We start from the raw sequence: 26,226 nt of genomic DNA, 5'->3' as shown, positions 1-26,226 counted from the left end.
GAAGTTGCTAGCTATGAAGTTGGCCTTCTCGGAGTGGATACACCGCCTGGAGGGGACTCATTTTCCCTTCCAAGTGTATACCGACCACAAAAATTAGCTTTATTTGCAGACTGCCTAGCGGCTAAACTCTCACCAGGCTAGATGGTCCTTGTTCTTCTCCCGCTTCCACTTAACCCTCCATTATCTTTCCAGGGAGAAGAACATCCGTGCCGACGCTCTCTCCCGCTCTGTAGTGTCATCAGTATAGGAGGAGGAGCCTCGGTTCATTGTCCCTTCGGAGAGCCTGAGGACAGTGGCCGCGGTTTTGTTAGAGTCTCTGCCCCCGGGCAAGACCTTTGTGCCATCTAATTTGGGCCCGGAGGTTTTTTCTTGGGCTCACTTGTCCAGGGTGGGTGGACATTTTGGGACCAAGAGGACATCTGAGCTTCTGGTGAGGATGTAATGGTGGCCGCATATGGCCCGTGACATCGGAGACTATATTCGGGCGTGTGTTTCCTGCACCAAGAATAAGTCTCCTCGACAATGGCCTGCTGGGCTACTTTACCCCCTGCTGGTGGCGGACAGGCCCTGGGAAATCGTCGGGATGGACTTTGTGGTGGGCTTACCCAAGTCCCGTAGCTGCACCATTATTTGGGTAGTCACCAACCATTTTTCCAAAATGGTGCACTTGGTGCCTCTTCCACGACTACCTTCTGCATGGGCCTTGGCGGCATTGTTTATTAAGCACGTTTTCCGCCTACACCGTATGCCAGACAAAATTTTCAGTGACCGGGTCCCCAGTTTGCATCTCGGTTCTGAAGAGAGCTTTGTCGTCTTCTCAGCATCGAGCTGAATCTCTCTTCAGCATACCATTCCGAAATGAATGGGTTGGTAGAGAGGGCCAACCAGACCCTGGTCACATACCTGCAACATTTTGTCTCAGTCAGGCAGGATGACTGGGCATCCTTGCTAACATGGGCGGAGTTAGCGCTGAACAATGCTGTTGCCGACTCCACTGGGCAGACCCCATCCCTCGTAAATTACGGCCAGCATCCGCAGGTTCCTGTACCCATGCCCATGTCTTCCGCCGACTCCAGGGTGGCAGACTGGGCTGTGGAGGCACCTGACATTTGGGACCGCACACAGAATGCTATCCGGGCCTACAAGGAGGGAATGAGGGTCTCCGCCGATGCATATCGGCGCCCCACTCTGACTTTTGCTCCTGGGGATTTAGTGTGGCTCTCCACCCGTAACATCAGGCTACGAGTTGAGTCCACTAAGTTTGCACCTTGCTACCTAGGTCCCTTCAAGGTCCTGGAAAAGGTTAATCCTGTGGTCTACCGTCTGGTCCTTCCTCCACGCCTAGGCATCAACAACACCTTTAATGTGTCCTGTTATGACCCCAATGGCGAGGGTCTCAGAGGAACATGGAAGTCTGCAGAATACAAAAATCTAGCTCATAGGGCAGTGGTAACTGGGTTGACCATATATCTACTCCTAACGCCAACACTAGAAGTAGCCGGGGATCATTCCTACGTTGATTCTAGATGACACGCGCCAGCCGGAGAATCTAGCTACCCCTAGTAGAGGAAAACAAAGACCTTTCTTGCCTCCAGAGAAGGGGACCCCAAAGCTGGATAGAAGCCCCCCACAAATAATGACGGTGAGGTAAGAGGAAATGACAAACACAGAAATGAACCAGGTTTAGCACAGAGAGGCCCGCTTACTGATAGCAGAATAAAGAAAGGTAACTTATATGGTCAACAAAAACCCTATCAAAATCCACACTGGAAATTCAAGAACCCCCGAACCGTCTAACGGTCCGGGGGGAGAACACCAGCCCCCCTAGAGCTTCCAGCAAAGGTCAGGATATAGATTTGGAACAAGCTGGACAAAAATACAAAACCAAAACAAATAGCAAAAAGAAAAAGGCAGACTTAGCTGATATAACTGGAACCAGGATCAGTAGACAAGAGCACAGCAGACTAGCTCTGATAACTACGTTGCCAGGAATTGAACTGAAGGTCCAGGGAGCTTATATAGCAACACCCCTAACTAACGACCCAGGTGCGGATAAAAGGAATGACAGAAAAACCAGAGTCAAAAAACTAGTAACCACTAGAGGGAGCAAAAAGCAAATTCACAACAGTACCCCCCCCTTAGTGAGGGGTCACCGAACCCTCACCACGACCACCAGGGCGATCAGGATGAGCGGCATGAAAGGCACGAACTAAATCGGCCGCATGAACATCAGAGGCGACCACCCAGGAATTATCCTCCTGACCATAGCCCTTCCACTTGACCAGGTACTGAAGCCTCCGCCTGGAGAGGCGAGAATCCAAGATCTTCTCCACCACGTACTCCAACTCGCCCTCAACCAACACCGGAGCAGGAGGCTCAGCAGAAGGAACTACAGGCACAATGTACCGCCGCAACAAGGACCTATGAAATACATTGTGAATAGCAAACGACACAGGAAGATCCAGACGAAAAGATACAGGATTAAGGATTTCCAATATCTTGTAAGGCCCAATAAAACGAGGTTTAAATTTGGGAGAGGAGACCTTCATAGGAACAAAGCGGGAAGAAAGCCATACCAAATCCCCAACGCGTAGTCGGGGACCCACACCGCGGCGGCGGTTGGCAAAGCGCTGAGCCTTCTCCTGTGACCACTTCAAGTTGTCCACCACATGACTCCAGATCTGCTGCAACCTATCCACCACAGAATCCACCCCAGGACAGTCAGAAGGCTCCACATGACCCGAAGAAAAGCGAGGATGGAAACCAGAGTTGCAGAAAAAAGGCGAAACCAAGGTGGCGGAACTAGCCCGATTATTAAGGGCAAACTCAGCCAACGGCAAGAATGTCACCCAATCATCCTGATCAGCAGAGACAAAACACCTCAAATAAGCCTCCAAAGTCTGATTGGTTCGCTCCGTCTGTCCATTAGTCTGAGGATGGAAAGCAGACGAAAACGACAAATCAATGCCCATCCTACTACAAAAGGATCGCCAGAACCTGGAAACGAACTGGGATCCTCTGTCTGACACAATATTCTCAGGGATGCCGTGCAAACGAACCACGTTCTGGAAAAACACAGGAACCAGATCGGAAGAGGAAGGCAGCTTAGGCAAAGGAACCAAATGGACCATCTTGGAGAAGCGATCACATATCACCCAGATAACGGACATGCCCTGAGATAGCGGAAGATCAGAAATGAAATCCATGGAGATATGTGTCCAAGGTCTCTTCGGGACAGGCAAGGGCAAGAGCAAACCGCTGGCACGAGAACAGCAAGGCTTAGCTCGAGCACAAGTCCCACAGGACTGCACAAATGACCGCACATCCCTTGACAAGGAAGGCCACCAAAAGGACCTGGCCACCAGATCTCTGGTGCCAAAAATTCCCGGGTGACCTGCCAACACCGAGGAATGAACCTCGGAAATGACTCTGCTGGTCCACTTATCCGGGACAAACAGTCTGTCAGGTGGACAAGACTCAGGCCTATCAGCCTGAAATCTCTGCAACACACGTCGCAGATCCGGAGAAATAGCTGACAAGATAACTCCATCTTTAAGAATACCAACAGGATCAGCGACTCCAGGAGCATCAGGCACAAAGCTCCTAGAAAGAGCATCGGCCTTCACATTCTTTGAACCTGGTAAATACGAGACAACAAAATCAAAGCGGGAGAAAAACAATGACCAGCGGGCCTGTCTAGGATTAAGGCGTTTAGCAGACTCGAGATACATCAGATTTTTGTGATCAGTCAAGACCACCACACGATGCTTAGCACCCTCGAGCCAATGACGCCACTCCTCAAATGCCCATTTCATGGCCAACAACTCCCGATTGCCCACATCATAATTTCGCTCGGCAGGCGAAAACTTCCTAGAGAAAAAGGCACAAGGTTTCATAACAGAGCAACCAGGGCCTCTCTGCGACAAAACGGCCCCGGCCCCAATCTCCGAAGCATCCACCTCAACCTGAAAGGGAAGTGAGACGTCAGGCTGGCACAAAACAGGCGCCGAAGTAAACCGGCGTTTCAACTCCTGGAAAGCCTCCACGGCAGCAGGAGCCCAGTTAGCTACATCGGAGCCCTTCTTGGTCATATCCGTCAAAGGTTTCACAATGCTAGAAAAATTAGCGATAAAACGACGGTAGAAGTTAGCGAAGCCCAAGAACTTCTGAAGACTCTTAACTGACGAGGGCTGAGTCCAATCAAGAATAGCTCGGACCTTGACTGGGTCCATCTCCACAGCAGAAGGGGAAAAAATGAACCCCAAAAAGGGAACCTTCTGTACACCAAAGAGACACTTTGAGCCCTTGACAAACAAAGAATTTTCACGCAAAATTTTAAAGACCAACCTGACCTGCTCCACATGCGAATCCCAATTATCAGAAAAAACCAAAATATCATCCAGATAAACAATCAAAAATTTATCCAGATACTTCCGGAAAATGTCATGCATAAAGGACTGAAAAACTGAAGGCGCATTGGAGAGCCCAAAAGGCATCACCAAGTACTCAAAATGACCTTCGGGCGTATTGAATGCGGTTTTCCATTCATCACCTTGCTTAATGCGCACAAGGTTGTACGCACCACGAAGGTCTATCTTGGTGAACCACTTGGCACCCTTAATCCGGGCAAACAAGTCAGACAACAGCGGTAAAGGATACTGAAATTTGACAGTGATCTTATTTAAAAGCCGATAATCAATACAAGGTCTCAAAGATCCGTCCTTTTTTGCCACAAAAAAGAATCCCGCACCAAGAGGGGAAGAAGACGGACGAATATGTCCTTTCTCCAAAGACTCCTTGATATATGAACGCATAGCGGTATGTTCAGGTACCGACAGATTAAACAGTCTTCCCTTAGGAAATTTACTGCCTGGGATCAAATCTATAGCACAGTCACAGTCCCTATGAGGAGGCAGTGCACTGGACTCAGACTCACTGAAGACATCCTGATAATCAGACAAATACTCCGGAACTTCCGAAGGCGTAGAAGAAGCAATAGACACAGGCAGGGAATCCCCATGAATACCACGACAGCCCCAACTTGAGACTGACATAGCCTTCCAGTCCAGGACTGGATTATGGGTCTGTAACCATGGCAGCCCTAAAACAACCAAATCATGCATTTTATGTAAAACCAGGAAACGTATCACCTCGCGGTGTTCAGGAGTCATGCACATGGTAACCTGTGTCCAATACTGCGGTTTATTTGCTGCCAATGGTGTAGCATCAATACCCCTAAGAGGAATAGGATTTTCTAATGGTTCAAGAGTAAAACCACAGCTCTTAGCAAATGAGAGATCCATGAGACTCAGGGCAGCACCTGAATCTACAAACGCCATGACAGGATAAGATGACAGTGAGCAAATCAAAGTTACAGACAGAATAAATTTAGGTTGCAAATTACCAACGGTGACAGGACTAACAACCTTAGCTATACGTTTAGAGCATGCTGAGATAACATGTGTAGAATCACCACAGTAGTAGCACAAGCCATTCCGGCGTCTATGAATTTTCCGCTCATTTCTAGTCAGGATTCTATCACATTGCATTAAATCAGGTGTCTGTTCAGACAACACCATGAGGGAATTTGCGGTTTTTCTATCACATTGCACCGAATTAGGTGTCTGTTCAGACAACACCATGAGGGAATTTGCGGTTTTGCGCTCCCGCAACCGCCGGTCAATTTGAATAGCCAGTGCCATAGTATCATTCAGACCTGTGGGAATGGGAAAACCCACCATAACATTCTTAATGGCTTCAGAAAGGCCATTTCTAAAATTAGCGGCCAGTGCACACTCGTTCCAATGTGTCAGCACGGACCATTTCCGAAATTTTTGGCAATACACTTCAGCCTCGTCCTGCCCCTGAGACATAGCCAGCAAGGCCTTTTCTGCCTGAATCTCAAGATTGGGTTCCTCATAAAGTAAACCGAGCGCCAGAAAAAACGCATCAAGGTCAGCCAATGCCGGATCTCCTGGCGCCAGCGAAAAAGCCCAATCCTGAGGGTCGCCCCGTAAGAACGAAATAACAATTTTTACTTGCTGAGCAGAATCTCCAGATGAACAGGGTCTCAGGGACAAAAACAATTTACAATTATTCACGAAATTCCTAAACTTAAACCTGTCTCCGGAAAACAGTTCAGGAATCGGTATTTTAGGTTCTGACCTAGGATTTCTGATAACATAGTCTTGTATGCCCTGCACACGAGTAGCCAGCTGGTCCACACTTGTAATCAAGGTCTGGACATTCATGTCTGCAGCAAGCATAGCCACTCTGAGGTAAAGGGGAAGAAGAAAAAAAAACCTCAGAATCTTCTTTCTTATAATCCCTCTTCTGCAATGCATTAAACATTTAATACTGGCCTGGCAAACTGTTATGACCCCAATGGCGAGGGTCTCAGAGGAACGTGGAAGTCTGCAGAATACAAAAATCCAGCTCATAGGGCAGTGGTAACTGGGTTGACCATATATCTACTCCTAACGCCAACACTAGAAGTAGCCGGGGATCATTCCTACGTTGATTGTAGATGACACGCGCCAGCCGGAGAATCTAGCTACCCCTAGTAGAGGAAAACAAAGACCTTTCTTGCCTCCAGAGAAGGGGACCCCAAAGCTGGATAGAAGCCCCCCACAAATAATGACGGTGAGGTAAGAGGAAATGACAAACACAGAAATGAACCAGGTTTAGCACAGAGAGGCCCGCTTACTGATAGCAGAATAAAGAAAGGTAACTTATATGGTCAACAAAAACCCTATCAAAATCCACACTGGAAATTCAAGAACCCCCGAACCGTCTAACGGTCCGGGGGGAGAACACCAGCCCCCCTAGAGCTTCCAGCAAAGGTCAGGATATAGATTTGGAACAAGCTGGACAAAAATACAAAACCAAAACAAATAGCAAAAAGCAAAAGGCAGACTTAGCTGATATAACTGGAACCAGGATCAGTAGACAAGAGCACAGCAGACTAGCTCTGATAACTACGTTGCCAGGCATTGAACTGAAGGTCCAGGGAGCTTATATAGCAACACCCCTAACTAACGACCCAGGTGCGGATAAAAGGAATGACAGAAAAACCAGAGTCAAAAAACTAGTAACCACTAGAGGGAGCAAAAAGCAAATTCACAACAGTGTCCCTCCTAAAGCCTGTCCACATGTTCCGGTTTTCCGAGTCATCTGATGGGACATCGGGCTCGTCCACGGACGAATACGAGGTGAATGCCATCATGGGGTGTAAGGTGGTACGTGGCAAAAAATTCTATTTGATGGATGGGAAGGGTCATGGCCTAGAGGGCAGGTCTTGGGAGCCTGTTGAGCACATTCGGGCTCCTCAGTTCATTGCTGCCTTTGAGCGTAGCAAGGCCCAAGGAGGGGGGCCCTAGGAGGTGGGGTAATGTTAGGTGTCGAGTTGCTGCCGCTGCACAGGGAGAATCTCGAGCTACCTCTGCTGCGGTCTCCAATTCTACTCCAGCTGCAGTGGAGCCTGCTCAGCAGAGGCATCTGTCCCAGCGTCTGGCTCAAGCTGATACTGTGCGGCTGGTGACTGCTGTCCTTCCAGGCTCAGCCATTGTAACCAGTACTGATCAGCAGCGAGCAGGCATCCCTGGAACTAAGCCCTGCTTTTCTTCTTCTGAGCATGCCCAAGGGATGACCTCTCATTGGATGTCGGGGGTTACATGCTCAGGTCCTGTAGCAGCTCCTATTTGACCACTAGGAAAATCCTGGAGAGCTTCCGCTATAAAAGGTTTGCATGGCTGCACGGCCATGCGCTAGTATAAACTTATTATTGTGTGTGTGGTTGTATGCCTGACGATGGATGAAAGCTCTGAATCATTCCCATCCCTAGTGTTGTTGACTGTTTGCGAATGGTGGAAGCTATCTAGCGACTGACAGTGCTATCCCACACAGCTAGCACACGATACAGCGTCTGATAGCAGTGACTGCCAGTGTGGCGCCGTGCGCTAATAGAGCGCTTTCCTGACCTAAGTCTGGGTGGTTAGTTGCGTCCACCAGAGCGGCACTGCACACACTCTTGTGCAATAGTTTATTATGTTAATCTCTGACACCCCAGTAGTGGTGTCGAGCGCAAGAGGTCTAGAGGAACTCTTTCCCTGACTCTTGGGACAGAGTTCTGCGACTCTTTGCTTGGGCTCTTTGTGCGGTACCGCGGCCCTGTGACACAGCAGGGTTCGCTTCCTTCATACCGGGTGAAGCTAACCTGTGTGTATCCACATTATACCGCCATATAGTCCGTCATTACTCAGCAGCAGGTTCCATCTCTGCACGGTGGACCCTGGGCTGCGAACGCACCTCATACCATCCTTATAATTATTTGGTGCGTTCCGCTAACCCTAACACCATCACTCCAGTGCTCTTATGGTACTTTGTGTTTGCTAACTGTGTTAGAAGGCTAATGGATGGTTAGAATACCCTTGAAAACATTTGAGCAAGTATGTTAGCACAGCTGAAAACAGTTTGGCTGATTAGAGGACCTATAAACCTGACCTTCCTTTGAGCTAGTTGAGAATCTGGAGCATTAAATTTGTTTGTTCCATTAAACTCTCAAAATGGACAGAAAAAAAGAACTTTCATGTGAAACTTGACAGTATATGTTTGTTCTTAGAAATGAAGGCTATTCCATGAGAGAAATTGCCAAGAAACTGAAGATTTACTACAACGGTGTGTACTACTCCCTTCAGATGAGAGGAGATACAGTCTCTAATCAGAGTAGAAAGAGAAGTGGGAGGTCACGCTGCACAACTGAGCAACAAGACAAGTACATTAGAGTCTGTAGTTTAAGAAATTGATGCCTCACAGGTCCTCGACTGGCAGCTTCATTAAATAGCACACGCAAAATGCCAGTGTCAACATCTACAGTGAAGAGGCGACTCCAGGATGCTGGCCTTCAGCGCAGAGTGGCAAAGAAAAAGCTATATCTGAGACTGGCTAATAAAAAGAAAAGATTAATATGGTCCACACATTGGACAGAGGAAGATTGGAAAAAAGTGCTATGGGCAGACAAATCCAGGTTTGAGGAGTTTGGATCACACAGAACATTTGGGAGACACAGAACAACTAAAAAGATGCTGGACGAGTATCTGATGCCATCTGTTAAGCATGGTGGAGGTAATGTGCTGGTAAAGTGGGAGATTTGTACAAAGTAAAAGGGATTTTGAATAAGAAAGCCTATCACTCCATTTTTGCAATGCAATGCCATACCCTGTGGACAGCACTTGATTGGAGCCAATTTCATCCTACAACAGGACAATGATCCAAAGCACACCACCAAATTATGCAAGAACTATTTAGGGAAGAAGCAGGCAGCTGGTATTCTATCTATAATGGAGTGGCCAGCACAGTCACCAGATCTCAACCCCATTGAGCTGTTGTGGGAGCAGCTTGACCAAATGGCACGCAAAAAGTCCAAGCCCAACCAACTTGTGGGAGGGGCTTCTGGAAGCATGAGGTGAAAATTCTCCAGATTATCTCAGCAAATTAACTGCTAGAATTCCAAAGGTCTGCAATGCTGTAAATGCTGCAAAGGGTGCAAAGTTTGAAGGAGAAAATTATTATTTCAAATAAAAATCTTTTTTTAGAACCTTGTCAATGTCTGGACTAGATTTGCAATTCATTTGGCAACTCATTTGATTAATAAAAGTATGAGTTTTCATGGAAAACACAAAATTAAAAATAAAAGAATTGCAAGGTGCAAATTAAAACCAGGCTAAAACATCAAAAAAGCAGACAGAAAAGATAAAAATGCAATAAAGAATCAGGCCCAAAGTGTTGGCGATCATTCATTTTACGACTCTCTCAGCTAATGATAAAGAAATGATGTAAGGGAATTTTACTCGTAAGTTTTATTTACAGATGTAGCAATAAACATTCGAATAAGTAAGTCTCATAAATATTTGTTAGGGGTTCCAGCATTTATACACACAGTTCTAATACTACCACCGCATCATGGTAGACCTCTCTGCCCTGTGCACACTGCATATATGGAGTAGGCACAGTAGCTGATACTGCTCCTTACAGAGCAGGTGCAAGCTGCGTTGTACAAATAACGCATGAGTCTAAGGGCAGGATCAGACAGCCGTAGATTCTCTCATCCAAGAGACTCGGGCTAATAATGCAAATAAGATGTTAAAGGGCCACTGTCACCCCAAAAATACCTATCAAAAATACCTGTCTTTAGCCAGGGAGGCAGGTCTGAACCCCCCTCTTTGAAGCACCCAACTGCCGTCAGTCATCTCTTCTGGGGCGCTGGGTGCTGCCCCCTCAGCGATGTTTACCTCTGAAATCCGGCGCCTGCGCTGTGCTCTTCTGCCTGGGGCAGGCGCATTGAGCATTGGCCGTCAGCTCAGATGCCGGGTTCCGGACTGCGCCTGTGCCATGCCTAGGAATCCCAGCCCCGCACTGTGCATAATGCATAACACACTGCGGGGCAGGGATTCAGTAGCAGGGTGGCTGCACTGCCCGCACAGGTGCAGTCTTCAAGCCTGGCTGGGACGTCAGACGGCCAGAGCTTGAACACAGCGCAGGCGCCGGTTTTGAAGCGAAAAAAGAGCGGAGGGGGCGGCGCCGAAAGCCCCTGAAGATTTGAGTGACGGCAGAGTAGCGGTTCAAGCTGGGGAGTGAGGACCTGCCTCCCTGGCTAAAGACAGGTATTTTGGACTAGACTGTGGCCCGATTCTAATGCATCGGGTATTCTAGAATATGCATGTCCCCGTAGTATATGGACAATGATGATTCCAGAATTCGCGGCAGACTGTGCCCGTCGCTGATTGGTCGAGGCAACCTTTATGACATCATCATTGCCATGGCAACCATTATGACATCTACGTCGATACTGTGCCCATCGCTGATTGGTCGAGGCCGCCAGGCCTCGACCAATCAGAGACGCGGGATTTCCATTATGACATCATCGTCGCCATGCTGTGCCCGTCGCTGATTGGTCGAGGCCTGGCGGCCTCGACCAATCAGAGACGCGGGATTTCCAGGACAGACAGACAGACAGACAGAAAGACAGACAGACAGACAGACGGAAAAACCCTTAGACAATTATATATATAGATAAGTTTCAAAACGCTTTATTTTGGGAATACTTGAACCAAAAACTAAAAGAGCCACCTTGTTAGAATGCAGCATTACTGCTGCACAAAGTGGCTCTTTTAGTTTATAACGGCTGGAGGGGGGTGACAGTGGCCCTTTAAATAAACTAAGAGTTTGATTAGAGTGTCAGCATAGTGTTATACAATTCTTTCAGATCAGAGAATTGGAGCACACTGTAAGGACAAGATGGAGAACAAAATTTCTCTATCTTCTCCATTGTGTCAGTGCACAAAAATCAAACTGCACCTAAATGTCATCTGAGCGCAGTTCGATGATTTACACACACTCGTTGACTTGCATTGCAGAGTGAGATTCAATAATTAGATCAAACTCGAACATGTTGTGATTATTTCTTTTGATCGCCTTGGTCCAAGGAAAAAATTGAACATGTGCACAGCTCTGTAGAATAACACTGGTCTGAGAGTGATCAGGTGTTTTGTTGGATTGCACTTGGATGGATAATAAGGTGGTGTGAGGGGGCCCTATAGCTGTAACAGCAGCATTTAAGAGGTTACTGAAGCCTCTGTGTATGAAGCTAAGTCTGTGACTTGGCTTAATGATAGAACAATAGTTTACTACATTATTGTAGTGTATTGTACCAACAATAGCAGGTTAAAGTTGAGTCGGGGGAACTAATAAATAAAGGAAAACATATATCAAGTTTATATCACCCTCCTTTTCCGGAAGAAAAATAAGACAAATCAAAAACATACTGCTATTGCTACACACCTAGTAGTCCAAACTAATAAACTGTTATAATATGTATCCCATAGAGTCAATGCCAACATTTCTGGCAAATTTCACCCAAAATAGGACTAAAAAATATTAAAAAGTTGTTTGGATGTCAAAGCTTTACCAATAGGAAATGACAGCTCAAATAAGCAAAAAAATTGAAAAAGTTAGAGCGCTTGGAAGATGAGGAAGAAAAATTGAAAACAAAGAGAAGCCAACTGGTTCTTTGTTGCCCAAGAGCCGGGATAAACCTGGATATTCACCCTGTGCAGCACAGCGGTAGTGAATAACTGGTTGTATTATGTAATGTGATAATATTGCAGGTTCATATTACTGTCAATTAATTCTCAATTGTGATAAATAGCTAGAATGATCACGACAATCTATTTTCAGAGAGAAAATGAGTAATATTTCATTTTACCTAGTTTTTCAGGCTTCTTTGTATCTTCAGTATCTTTCTCTAAAATAAAAATACATGTATATAATTATTACATCTATATTTACTATTGTAAATATTTAAAATATCAACTTAACCATTTATGTGTTTGTCAAAATATCATTTTTGTATCAAAGACAAGCGGCTCAGCCAGATGTGAGAAGCAGATGAAAGCAGCACATTGCTATATTATGCGCTAACCCTTCAAAACAGATGTCATAGCCCCTTCCGGCTGTGATAACAGATCATGTGCACAGCTTGTCACATACAGTAGCTCACAAATGGAATAATGCAAGCACATCAGCTCATTATCTTTGCTTGATATGTTCTGTTGCAGTAACTTGCTGTTTATTAGGTGATGGTGCTCAGTGTAAGCCGGTAGTTTACGCAGGTGACTGATTTAGGCCAAATGCATCATGTACAGTTCAGTGATATATCTTAACACACACTTTCCATGCGAATAATATCGCTAACAAACAAAAAAAAAAGCATATAACATTCTAAAGAGATTTCTAGAAACATACTTTTTTCTGCTTTAACTTTGACTAGAAATGTAAAGAAACATACAAAAGTCAAACAATACTTTATATCAGCAGTAATAAAATAAAAATTATGACCAGTAAAATATAATATAAATGAATATTTTGGAAGAATACTTAGAAGAACATTAAAACTGGAAATTAATGATAAATTCAGTTCAGATTGCTAATACTATTTCTTAGCGTGATGGATTTTTTACATTTTCATAAAATAAACATAGGCCAAGGAGCAATGCTTAGACATCGATATGTTCTGCAAACAAGGGAGAGGCTCCAGCTGCAGCTAGCTGTATTAAAGGAAGACACAAGACCAATGAGGCTAGTAAATGGCTTCAGTAGAGGTATACTTGCTGTGATGTCAGCAGCCAACTTTAGCAGAAGACCAGAAGGGAACATTTTTGCATTTTTGGATGTATCGCTTATCCTTTCGGAGATTGACATGCTAAGCATGCCGAGATGAGGAGACTTAAAGCCGCAATTCTCCTCTGGGAAATATGCTAATTATGCAAATTGTCTCTTGAAAAATGAAGAGAACTAGAACTCTAGTGCCACCTATTGGAAGCAGCAATCATGTGACAAGGCCATTAAAGGGTCAACATTAACTTGTAGGATTGCTACTTCCAATAGGTGGCACGAGAGTTCGAGTTCTCTTCCTCTCTGACAATTTGCATAATTAGTATATTTTTGGATGAAACACCAGGTCAGTGGACATGGACTGCACAAATGTCCTTAACCCCTGAATTCCAGACTTGGCTTATGAATAGCCATGTTGATAAGACGCCAACTGTGTGCAGCATGATGCCAACATGATGTCACGCCAGACGAATCAAAAGCCATGCTGGGAATCCAGAAGCTCATTAAATTTCCACAGATCCTGTAGACAGCCAGAGAGCACTAACCTGGACCATGAACCGGGGTTACAGAAAGTGATTGCTCATCTCTAGTTATGAGCATGTGTGTAGACTTACCTGTTTTTGGTTGTCCAGGTTTCTTTTCAGTCTCCTCTGTTGTTGTTTCTGAACAGAATACAATTTACATTAACACCATGATTTTCATTTTAGTTTCATATTCTATTCTTTAATGATCCACAAGCCATACTTTAGATAAAATATATTTTCTTTATTTTTTCTGTTTGAGGCCAATGAAGTACAGATTGGCAGCCATTGGGAAAAAAATGATTTAATGTCTAATATATACTAATTACCACATATAAAAATATAGAAACTTATAAACCTACTAGGGTTCTTTCAGATCAGCATATAATGGGTCTTTGTGCTGTCAGTGTACCAAACAGGTAGTATATGATGACCAGCATACTGACCAATGCAAATGAATGTGGCAGTTCACTTGAACATTTTTACACATCGACCGATTGGTCACATATTAAAACATTGCAGCATACAATAATTTGATTCATATTCCTGACTTCTACCGTTATAAGTCAATGGGTGAGAAAATAATCAGATCTCATATGGGGTCTCATCCATAGGACATTCATTTTTCATTGATCCAATGTAATTAATAACATAGTAAAAACTGTATTTTACCTCTATTAGTCATTAATTTGTTCATGTAAAAACTGTATGTCATCCAGATGTACAAACTGGAGATACGGATGGCACATGGACTTACATAATGGACATATGGATATAAAAAAATGAACATACAGATTGAATACCTATGATAATATGGATGATAAAGCATCTGTTTTTTTTACTGGATGAAAACTAGATGATTTTGCATATGCTTATCTGAACCAGACCATGAAGAATAACCGTGGTCTTATTCTATTTTTTATTTTTTTTTAGATCAATAAAACACATGAAAATAATAAAATGTATAATATATCTCATTAAAGAAATCTGCTTCTTTTTCCTCATGAATAGTGTTGAGCGATACCGTCCGATACTTGAAAGTATCGGTATCGGAAAGTATCGGCCGATACCGGCAAAGTATCGGATCCAATCCGATACCGATACCCGATACCAATACAAGTCAATGGGACTCAGGTATCGGACGGTATTCCTGATGGTTCCCAGGGTCTGAAGGAGAGGAAACTCTCCTTCAGGCCCTGGGAACCATATTAATGTGTAAAAGAAAGAATTAAAATAAAAAATATCGCTATACTCACCTGTCCAACGCAGCCGGGACCTCAGCGAGGGAACCGGCAGCGTTGTTTGTTTAAAATTCGCGCTTTTACTTGGTTATGTGAGGTCCCGGCTTGTGATTGGTCAGGGCGGCCATGTTGCCGGGACGCGGACCAATCACAGCAAGCCGTGACGAAATTACGTCACGGCTTGCTGTGATTGGTCCGCGTCCCGGCAACATGGCCGCCATTAACCAATCACAAGCCGTGACGTCACGGGAGGCTGGACATGCGCGTATTTTGAAAAGCGCGCGTGTCCAGCCTCCAGTGACGTCCCGGCTTGTGATTGGTTAATGGCGGCCATGTTGCCGGGACGTCACTGGAGGCTGGACACGCGCGCTTTTCAAAATACGCGCATGTCCAGCCTCCCGTGACGTCACGGCTTGTGATTGGTTAATGGCGGCCATGTTGCCGGGACGTCACTGGAGGCTGGACACGCGCGCTTTTCAAAATACGCGCATGTCCAGCCTCCCGTGACGTCACGGCTTGTGATTGGTTAATGGCGGCCATGTTGCCGGGACGCGGACCAATCACAGCAAGCCGTGACGTAATTTCGTCACGGCTTGCTGTGATTGGTCCGCGTCCCGGCAACATGGCCGCCCTGACCAATCACAAGCCGTGACGTCACGGGAGGCTGGACACGCGCGCTTTTCAAAATACGCGCATGTCCAGCCTCCCGTGACGTCACGGCTTGTGATTGGTTAATGGCGGCCATGTTGCCGGGACGTCACTGGAGGCTGGACACGCGCGCTTTTCAAAATACGCGCATGTCCAGCCTCCCGTGACGTCACGGCTTGTGATTGGTTAATGGCGGCCATGTTGCCGGGACGCGGACCAATCACAGCAAGCCGTGACGTAATTTCGTCACGGCTTGCTGTGATTGGTCCGCGTCCCGGCAACATGGCCGCCCTGACCAATCACAAGCCGTGACGTCACGGGAGGCTGGACACGCGCGCTTTTCAAAATACGCGCATGTCCAGCCTCCCGTGACGTCCCGGCTTGTGATTGGTTAATGGCGGCCATGTTGCCGGGACGTCACTGGAGGCTGGACACGCGCGCTTTTCAAAATACGCGCATGTCCAGCCTCCCGTGACGTCACGGCTTGTGATTGGTTAATGGCGGCCATGTTGCCGGGACGCGGACCAATCACAGCAAGCCGTGACGTAATTTCGTCACGGCTTGCTGTGATTGGTCCGCGTCCCGGCAACATGGCCGCCCTGACCAATCACAAGCCGGGACTTCACGTAACCAAGTAAAAGCGTGAAATTTAAACAAACAACGCTGCCGGTTCCCTCGCTGAGGTCCCGGCTGCGTCGGACAGGTGAGTATAGCGATATTTTTTATTTTAATTCTCTTTTTTACACATTATTACATTAATGTTGTTGCGATACCCGATACCCGATACCACAAAAGTATCGGATTTCGGTATCGGAAATTCCAATACAGCAAGTATCGGCCGATACCCGATACTTGCAGTATCGGAATGCTCAACACTACTCATGAACTAATCACTTTGTAAAATCTATGTAATTAGGAGAAGATAGCAGTTGGTGCTCATAAAATTTAATGGACAACTGTAACTGTCATTTCAGAAAAACGTATAGGAAAATATCTGGGTTTGCGTCTAGCTCCTAATTCATATCTCCTATTCCCTCCCTCTACCTTCTGCAGCAATTTTCAAAAGCACCAACAGTCATCTCTTACAGTGGCATGTAGAAGTTTGGGCACCTCTGGTCAAAATTACTGTAATTGTGTCATTTTTATACAGATGCTTCTCAAAAAATTAGAATATCATCAAAAAGTAAATTTATTTCAGTTCTTCAATACAAAAAAGTGAAACTCATATATTATATAGAGTCATTACAAACAGAGTGATATATTTCAAGTGTTTATTTCTGTTAATGTTGATGATTATGGCTTACAGCCAACGAAAATCCAAATGTCATTATCTCAGTAAATTAGAATACTTTATAACACCAGCTTGAAAAATGATTTTAAAATCTGAAATGGCGAGTGGTGGTCCTGCAGTGGCGGCATATGGCGGCCACCATTCTTCTTCCAGGGTCCGGCTTCTCAGTTGACTCAAGCGCAGATGGAGGAAAGCTGATATCTCCAACTGCGCCTGCCTCCAAGTGATGTCTCCAGGAAAATGGCCGTGGATAGGGAGCAGGCGCAGATGGAGCTCTCGGCCCGGCCTCAATGATGTCACCGCTGGTGAATGATGCAGAGCTCACAGCAGCTTATTCACCAGTGGTTTTCTGCCTGGATGGTCGAATCTTGGCACCATCCAGGTTGAAGACTGTTTCTCCCCCAGACATGGATTATGGCATGGGACAGAATGATGGACAGGTATTGTATATTGTTGTTTTTTATTTTACTTTTATTACAGAAGATCGAGGGCTTCGGTGGAATTAAGCGAAGCCATAAGTATGATTTCATTGAGATTATAAAGGAGTCTGTGTCATTTTTTTCAATTAAATGACTTTATTCTGGCTGTCTTTATTCACAATACAACTAAAGGATTAATAATGAATAGGTGTCTTATAGATACATCTCCATTACCATGGGCTTGATGTCACCTGACAATACAAAGGTGACATCAACCCCACAAATATGAACCCCACTTGCCACCGCTACGGGGTAAGTGAGAAGAGCTGGGCAAAAAGCCAGAATTGGCACATCTTATAGATGCACCTTTTCTGGGCAGCTGCGGGCTGCTATTTTTAGGCTGGGGTGGTCAATATCCGTGGCCCCTTACCATCCTGAGAATACCAGCCCCCAGCTGTGAGCTTTAGCAAGGCTGGTTGTCAAAAATGGGGGGACCCTATGCTGTTTTTTAAATTATTTATTTAAATAATTGAAAATAAGTTGTGGGGAACCCTCTATTCTTGATAACCAACCTTGCTTAAGCTGACAGCTGAGGGTTGCAGCCACAGCTGTAAGTTTTGCCTGGCTGGTTCCAGAAAATACGGGGGAACCCAGGCCTGGCTTTTCATTCATTTAGTTATATCACAGGTGGCGGGTGAGGAATATCCCTATCATCTGCTCCTGCTGTCACTTTTATTAGTGGCAGCAGGTGTAGGTTCATGGAAGTAATTGTCCAAAAAGCCCTCAACTGCTGTCATTGTTCTGACTTGAATATAACTATCATCCTTCTACTCTGCTTTCGTCAATCACCAGCAGAGCAGGGGAGAATGATGATAGCCGTCTTCAGCACTCGGCGCCGGCGGGATGTTTTGCCGCTCATGCTGACAATAAAAAATGGACATGTCCATGTGTGAGGCACACGGACACATGGTCCATGGAAACACACTGACGTGCACAGACCCATTCATTTGAATGGGTCTATGTGGGTCAGTGTCTCTGATACGTGTGAAAACTGTCACCTCACGTAGCGGAGACACGGATGTGTGAAAGAGGCCTAAAGCTGAGGAGGGAGAGAAGAGTGGTTCTCCTCTTCCTCTACAGGGATGGATAGTGATTGGTGGAGGGAACTGTTGCTGACCTGCCTCCACCAATCACATATGTCTCTGCACACTATTTAATGTTGCAACTACAGTACTCACAAGTCCGAGATCCTTTTAGCTAACAATCCCCATCATCCTTCATAATATACTGTATCTATGGGTATATTCTGAAGGATGGTGGGGGTTCTAGCCATATTTAGTGTAAATATACACTGTAATGTAGTGTACAAAGTGTTTATAGCAAATGTGACTACCACCTCCCTGGTCTTTCAGAATACATCCATGTATACAGTAAGTGGATGTATTCCTGAGAATGTGGGGGTGGTAGTCACAATATACGGTACTGCAGGCACTGTACTGTAACTCTCAGATCCCCCATAACAGAGCGTCATCCACAGATAATGTTTTTGTGTTTTATTAAAGTTTTTTGCACACTATTTGAATCAAAATATTTGTTTTCTTATTTTCCTCTCTAAAATCTAGGTGCCTCTTATAATCAGATGCGTCTTATAAAGCGCAAAATAAGGTATATGTATATACAGCGGGTGAAATAAGTAATGAACACGTAACCAATTTTCTAAGTACTGTTTTTTTGGCCTATAAGATGCATCTTACCATAGGAAACATTTCTCCTATTAATTAAAAATTCCCTGGCAGTGTAAAGTGGAGGGGTCATTATCAGAAATGTTGATGTACTAGGGTAAAATACAATTTGTTAGTGTCTTTCTGCAATTCTATACACAAAACACAGCTCTATTACATATACATATATATATATATATATATATATATATATATATATATATATATATATATATACACAATCAGCTCTGCTATATGCACATATCGACACACAGAACTCTGCTACATGTGCATTTATAGACACACAGCTCTGCTGCATATGCACATATACATACACACACTGCTCTGCTGCATGCTACATAGTACATGCACATATAGAAATATAGACATACACAGCTGTGCTACATGCACATATACAGGTCCTTCTCAAAAAATTAGCATATAGTGTTAAATTTCATTATTTACCATAATGTAATGATTACAATTAAACTTTCATATACTATAGATTAATTATCCACCAACTGAAATTTGTCAGGCCTTTTATTGTTTTAATACTGATGATTTTGGCCTACAACTCCTGATAACCCAAAAAACCTGTCTCAATAAATTAGCATATTTCACCCGTCCAATCAAATAAAAGTGTTTTTTAATAACAAACAAAAAAACCATCAAATAATAATGTTCAGTCATGCACTCAATACTTTGTCGGGAATCCTTTGGCAGAAATGACTGCTTCAATGCGGCGTGGCATGGAGGCAATCAGCCTGTGACACTGCTGAGATGTTATGGAGGCCCAGGATGCTTCAATAGCGGCCTTAAGCTCATCCAGAGTGTTGGGTCTTGCGTCTCTCAACTTTCTCTTCACAATATCCCACAGATTCTCTATGGGGTTCAGGTCAGGAGAGTTGGCAGGCCAATTGAGCACAGTAATACCATGGTCAGTAAACCATTTACCAGTGGTTTTGGCACTGTGAGCAGGTGCCAGGTCGTGCTGAAAAATGAAATCTTCATCTCCATAAAGCATTTCAGCCGATGGAAGCATGAAGTGCTCCAAAATCTCCTGATAGCTAGCTGCATTGACCCTGCCCTTGATGAAACACAGTGGACCAACACCAGCAGCTGACATGGCACCCCACACCATCACTGACTGTGGGTACTTGACACTGGACTTCAGGCATTTTGGCATTTCCTTCTCCCCAGTCTTCCTCCAGACTCTGGCACCTTGATTTCCGAATGACATGCAAAATTTGCTTTCATCAGAAAAAAGTACTTGGGACCACTTAGCAACAGTCCAGTGCTGCTTCTCTGTAGCCCAGGTCAGGCGCTTCTGCCGCTGTTTATGGTTCAAAAGTGGCTTTACCTGGGGAATGCGGCACCTGTAGCCCATTTCCTGCACACGCCTGTGCACGGTGGCTCTGGATGTTTCCACACTAGACTCAGTCCACTGCTTCCTCAGGTTCCGGTCACCTCTTCTCGTTGTACAGCATTTTCTGCCACATTGTTTCCTTCCAACAGACTTACCATTGAGGTGCCTTGATACAGCACTCTGGGAACAGCCTATTTGTTGAGAAATTTCTTTCTGGGTCTTACCCTCTTGCTTGAGGGTGTCAATGATGGCCTTCTTGACATCTGTCAGGTCGCTAGTCTTACCCATGATGGGGGTTTTGAGTAATGAACCAGGCAGGGAGTTTTTAAAAGCCTCAGGTATCTTTTGCATGTGTTTAGAGTTAATTAGTTGATTCAGAAGATTAGGGTAATAGGTCATTTAGAGAACCTTTTCTTGATATGCTAATTTATTGAGACAGGTTTTTTGGGTTATCAGGAGTTGTATGCCAAAATCATCAGTATTAAAACAATAAAAGACCTGACAAATTTCAGTTGGTGGATAATGAATCTATAGTATATGAAAGTTTAATTGTAATCATTACATTATGGTAAATAATGAAATTTAACACTATATGCTAATTTTTTGAGAAGGACCTGTATAAATACATACTCAGTCACTCACACACTATAGATTACCACATCCTACAGTTATATATGGGGACCTGTACAGAGGCTGCAGCAGCAGTCCATTTGCAGGATCTTCCACTTGTTCAACTCAAGCACTTTTCAAGTCATGTGATCAGTCACATGACCTCAAAGTTCTAGAAAATTGCTCATGAAGAAGGTCCTGCAGCTGTTTAGCTTTTGCAGCCTCTGTTCCTTTCTGGTAGGTTCTTCTCCTGTACTGCACCGATTACATAGATCAGTGTACAACAGAAATAGATGGCAGCTCTATCTGTGTTAAATAAAACACTTGTAAACAAAAGTTTTTTGTGTGAAAAAATGCCTCTAATAGTAAAAAAAAGGTAAATATATTTCTAAAGGTGTTATTAACATGAAATTCTCACCAGATGTTGGCACACCTGATGCAATCCACACATGCAAAGAAATCAAATCATAGCCACCCATAAATTAATGATAAGAATGAGTAATGACACAGGGAAAAATATTGAAGACATAAAGGTGCAAAAAGCCATGGAAAGTCATGACACCACCTGAAATCTATCAGTAATTGGAAAGTAACCCTGCAAAATAGTGAACAATATTATCAGCTGGTTCAACAGATGGCCTAAAATGGTGTTTCATTAGCAATGTGCAAAACAAAAAAAAACTCATAAAGGGTTAAACCAGTGAGCTGTTTTAAGACATTCACAACCTTATTGTTGCAAAACATACTGATGGCATTGCTTAAAGAACAATTTCTAAACTATTGAAGCTTCCAGTGAGCACTGTTGAGGCCATAATCCAGAAGTGGAAAGAATATCATTTAACCATAAACCGGCCCCGACCAAGTGCTTCCCGTAAGATTTCAGACAGAGGAGTGAAAAGAATTATCAGAGGAGGCCAAGAGCCAACGACCACCTGTGGAGAGCTACAGAAAGACCTGGAATTAACAGGTATGTTATGGAAATATTTGGGTTGGATAAATTTATCCCTCTGTGTGTGCTGCGGCCGCTCCCAAGCGTGTACATCTAATTCTGCTGGAAGTTTGAATTGTTCCTTCATGATTGGCCAGAGTGCATCACCTGCTTCTATTTTCATTCATGGCCCAGAGATCATTCCAGGTGGCTGCATATGTTCGCTGGTTCTGCTACATTCTTCTGTAAAATGGCATGGGATGCATCCCTGGGTCTGGAAGATTGTCATCTGACTTGAAGTGCAGTGCACATAGTGTAATGGTGGTGCCTCTATCTGCCCCTGCATTCTTGGTGCCTGTGGGTTTCTTTTCCCTAGTACTGGACAGCATATATGATGTTCCCGCTTCATCTTCATCAGAGGAATAGTTGTGATGGCTTGTACTGGGGTCATACACTGGCTGATTTTGGACTTAGAAGTTGCTTTTTTATGTGAGGATGTCTCCCCCCTTGCTGAAGCTATGATGGATTAGGCTTATAGTTTCATGTTGGTGTGAATGTAGGCAGCTCTGACTGGTGCTGAAGTTGTACATTATCAATACATGGTGATATCAGTCCTCCCCCCTCTGCACACAGGGCTGAGCTGTCTGCTACCTGATGTGTCTGGGGCTGCCCACTGTAGGGGGGGGGCTTTCACCTTCTTTCCCCGATATCACAAATGGCAATGGCTGGCTTGTGCCAGGGGCATAGAAAGGGGAACCTTGTGCTGTAAGCACCATATTGTTTGAATTGGGCGTTGGCCCAGCCGGCAACGAAGAGGAAAAAAGAGGAAGAAGAAGGAGGAGGGGTTGATGAGTGAGACAAAGGAATAGTAGGAGGGGGAGAGAATGTGGCAAGAGGGAGGAGAAGATGAAAGGTGTGGAAGAGAGAGAGAGGGAGGAGAAGAGAGGAGTGGAGAAGGAGGGGAGAGAGAGGGTGAGGAGAGATGGGTGTGGAGAAGGAAAAGAAGGAGGAGAAAGGTGTGGTGGGGGGGTGGAGAAGGAGGGAGGAGAATATGGAGGGTATGGAGGAGAGAGATAGAGAGGGGGAGAGAGAGAAGAGAAAAGTGTGGAGGAAGAGGAGAGGAAAGGAGAGAGAGAGAGAGAAGAATGCGGAGAGAAAAGACTGACAGAGAAAAAGGAGGATAGAGGAGAACAACAAGAATAATAGAGAGGAGCAATTATGCCTTCTCCCTGTAGGGAGAGACGGGGCGCGCCACATACTGTGCAAAAATAACTACCTACTGCGCAGATTCTCCCATCTCATACCCACAAAAATCACTTCCTGGTTTGTTCACATAACTTTCTGTACCACCTAAACGATGTAAGCTCTGCTGCCACTTCATACCATGTATTAGTATTCAGCAATCTAACATCAGCTAACTTCCCTTATTTTCCTTTCTACGTCATGCCATTCCGCAGCTTGAAGTCTGCCATTCTAATGAATTTCACATACTTTATACCTTCCAAAAATCTTCACATACTTAACACCTTCGTGTTCTGCCACTATCTAGGGGCTGTTTGCTCATCAGGAAGTAAAAGACTCTCCTGTTGCTTGGCCACTTTATTCCCCATGGCAAAAGCAAAAAAATGAAAAACACACAAAAATGAAAAAAACGGTACTAAAACAAACTTCTAAAAATGAGTATATAAAACTCTAAGAAAAACCCAAAACGATAAGAAAAACCGTCAAAAACTTAGTTCACAACCAAAAACTCAAAATTTTGATACAAAAGGAAGGAAAAAAAACTTTTTCCCCAAAAAAAGTAAAAAGGTAAAGAGATTGAAGATTGAGGAAAACTTAATTAAACATTTTTAAAATGCCGCAAAAAGAAAAAGACCCTTTAAGAGAGTAAAAAAAAAATAAATTAAAAATTAAAACGGCTTTTCTCTTCTCCTTCTCTCTTTTAGAATCTCTGCGCTCAAATACAGTCAGAGACACACTTCCTCTTTTTATATGCTGCTGTATCCAATATCACTAAAATAACGTATCTGAAAACACGTATGTCGCATCAAAAATGATAGACACAATTTGTTTCACTTCTTCACAAAAAAACTACACATAGCCAGCATTGCAGCTGAAAACAGTCGGGAAAAAAAACCCAGATGTGACAGTGTGATTTACAATGCATCTCTGCTTCAGCAGCTGAAAAAGAGGAAGTTCAAGAGAGAAGGAAAAAAAAACAACCCAAAACTTTGTTTTACTATTTCATGCTTCTCAAAGAAGCAACACTTGACAGACAGAAACAGATAGACAATCCGAGAGATGCCCTTTTAAATTCTGTGACACGTGCAGGTTGCGCTGGGAACAGACAACTATCAATCGCACTGGCACGCATATGCCGGACTCTAACACCCTCCGCTCCGGTCATCCTGACTGGCCGCCGGCTACGGGAATCTGTGGCAGCCCTCAAAGCTATCACCATCCGAGCCTGGAACATGGAACTGCCTGTCCCAAGACCTCCTGTCTCTCCTATTGCACGGGAATCTGTGATAGCTTATTCAGCGATTTGACCTCCTGCTGTCTGTTACCAAGCCACCACAAACAAAAGTCACTTTTTCCTTCCTCTCCCGGATTTTACAAAAACACAGAACACATACACGGCACACAGCAGACACCTTCCAGGGTTAGGATTCGGCTTCGGACTTTTTACACTACCTGGGAATTGGTGACCACACCTGACCGGCAAGAGGCATAGACCCGGACTGGGCATAGGGGACTTTCAGGTAAGATGATAACATTTTCTTACCTTACTTATGGAGCTGCGCAGTCTCCATCCCTTGAACCAAGGCCATGGCAACACCTCCATCTCTCTGGTCAGTAGTGGGTCCCCGTGCGTTTTGTCCTCTTGCCTCGCTGTTGGGCGCCATTATGTTATGGAAATATTTGGGTTGGATAAATTTATCCCTCTGTGTGTGCTGCGGCCGCTCCCAAGCGTGTACATCTAATTCTGCTGGAAGTTTGAATTGTTCCTTCATGATTGGCCAGAGTGCATCACCTGCTTCTATTTTCATTCATGGCCCAGAGATCATTCCAGGTGGCTGCATATGTTCGCTGGTTCTGCTACATTCTTCTGTAAAATGGCATGGGATGCATCCCTGGGTCTGGAAGATTGTCATCTGACTTGAAGTGCAGTGCACATAGTGTAATGGTGGTGCCTCTATCTGCCCCTGCATTCTTGGTGCCTGTGGGTTTCTTTTCCCTAGTACTGGACAGCATATATGATGTTCCCTCTTCATCTTCATCAGAGGAATAGTTGTGATGGCTTGTACTGGGGTCATACACTGGCTGATTTTGGACTTAGAAGTTGCTTTTTTATGTGAGGATGTCTCCCCCCTTGCTGAAGCTATGATGGATTAGGCTTATAGTTTCATGTTGGTGTGAATGTAGGCAGCTCTGACTGGTGCTGAAGTTGTACATTATCAATACATGGTGATATCAGTCTGTTCGGGCGCCACTTGTGATAGAAATATATATATCATGTAGATCTCACTTGCATGTATACTCCTCTATAATCAAATATATACTTATATGCTCACAGCTAATATAACAGCTCAGAGAGTGGGCCAAAGGCAGGCTGGCCGGACAGGCCCTCAGCTTACATGACATGAGTCAGGAGAGGACAGAGTCTGTGAAGAAGTTTCATGGCAGAGTAATGCAGGTCTTCCAGGACCTTGGCTTCACCATTCATGACCAGATACACAGGCAAATGTTGGCACAGGCCTTTGTGCATGGACTGAGACAGCCACAATTAGGAAACCACTGATAGTGGCTAGGCCTGAGAACAGGTCAATAGCAGTGGACTGACCCAGAAAAAATGTTTTATGTGCGCCTAGGAGACTGTTTATTGCCGATTGTCACCAAAATTGCCACCATTATAGCACCACAAAAGAGCGCAAAGAAGGAAAAGGGTGCCGTGCTGCTGAGAACACCTGAAGGGGAGCCAGAGGTGAAGACGCTACAAAGTGCCGATCGACACACCGGAAGAACCGCTGCAGACTCCAGAGAGGAGACACCGACCTCAATAAGGCTAGCAAAGGGGAGAAGCTATGTTGGAGCAGGAGGAAGAAGTGATGGCAGATGCAGCCACAGCCCCTGCAATGCCCCAAGACCTTGGGTTGGATGCAGCCGCCGGTCTCATGGCATCCCGGGCCTCGCCACGAATGCACCTGCAGGTCCCGTCTTACCACCGCAACTTCAATCAGCAGGTCGGACCCCGCTGCCGCTGCAGTACCCATCATGCTGTTGTCCACAGTAGCCAAAGGGATTGAGTCCC

General features: G+C 44.8%; 2 protein-coding genes across 3 annotated transcripts in view; one reads left to right on the top strand and one right to left on the bottom strand.

The window, feature by feature from the left end:
* Positions 1–26,226, bottom strand: part of LOC143807646 (uncharacterized) — a 1,106,746-nt gene that overhangs the window by 12,735 nt on the left and 1,067,785 nt on the right. Inside the window, exons 155-157 of the mRNA XM_077289447.1 lie at positions 13,785–13,832; positions 12,802–12,822; positions 12,263–12,301 (exon numbers count right to left, since the gene is read on the bottom strand). Coding sequence (XP_077145562.1) covers positions 12,263–12,301; positions 12,802–12,822; positions 13,785–13,832 — 108 coding nt within the window. The remainder of the gene's footprint in view (positions 1–12,262; positions 12,302–12,801; positions 12,823–13,784; positions 13,833–26,226) is intronic.
* The window catches only part of LOC143807647 (uncharacterized), a 255,796-nt gene that overhangs the window by 225,055 nt on the left and 4,515 nt on the right, over positions 1–26,226 (top strand). The window lies entirely within an intron of this gene.

The sequence above is a fragment of the Ranitomeya variabilis genome, chromosome 2 (assembly GCF_051348905.1).
Source record: "Ranitomeya variabilis isolate aRanVar5 chromosome 2, aRanVar5.hap1, whole genome shotgun sequence".
In the NCBI taxonomy this organism is placed as follows: Eukaryota; Metazoa; Chordata; class Amphibia; order Anura; family Dendrobatidae; genus Ranitomeya; species Ranitomeya variabilis.
The sequence above is the reverse complement of the archived record's forward strand: the minus strand, read 5'-3'. Positions and strand labels throughout refer to the sequence as shown.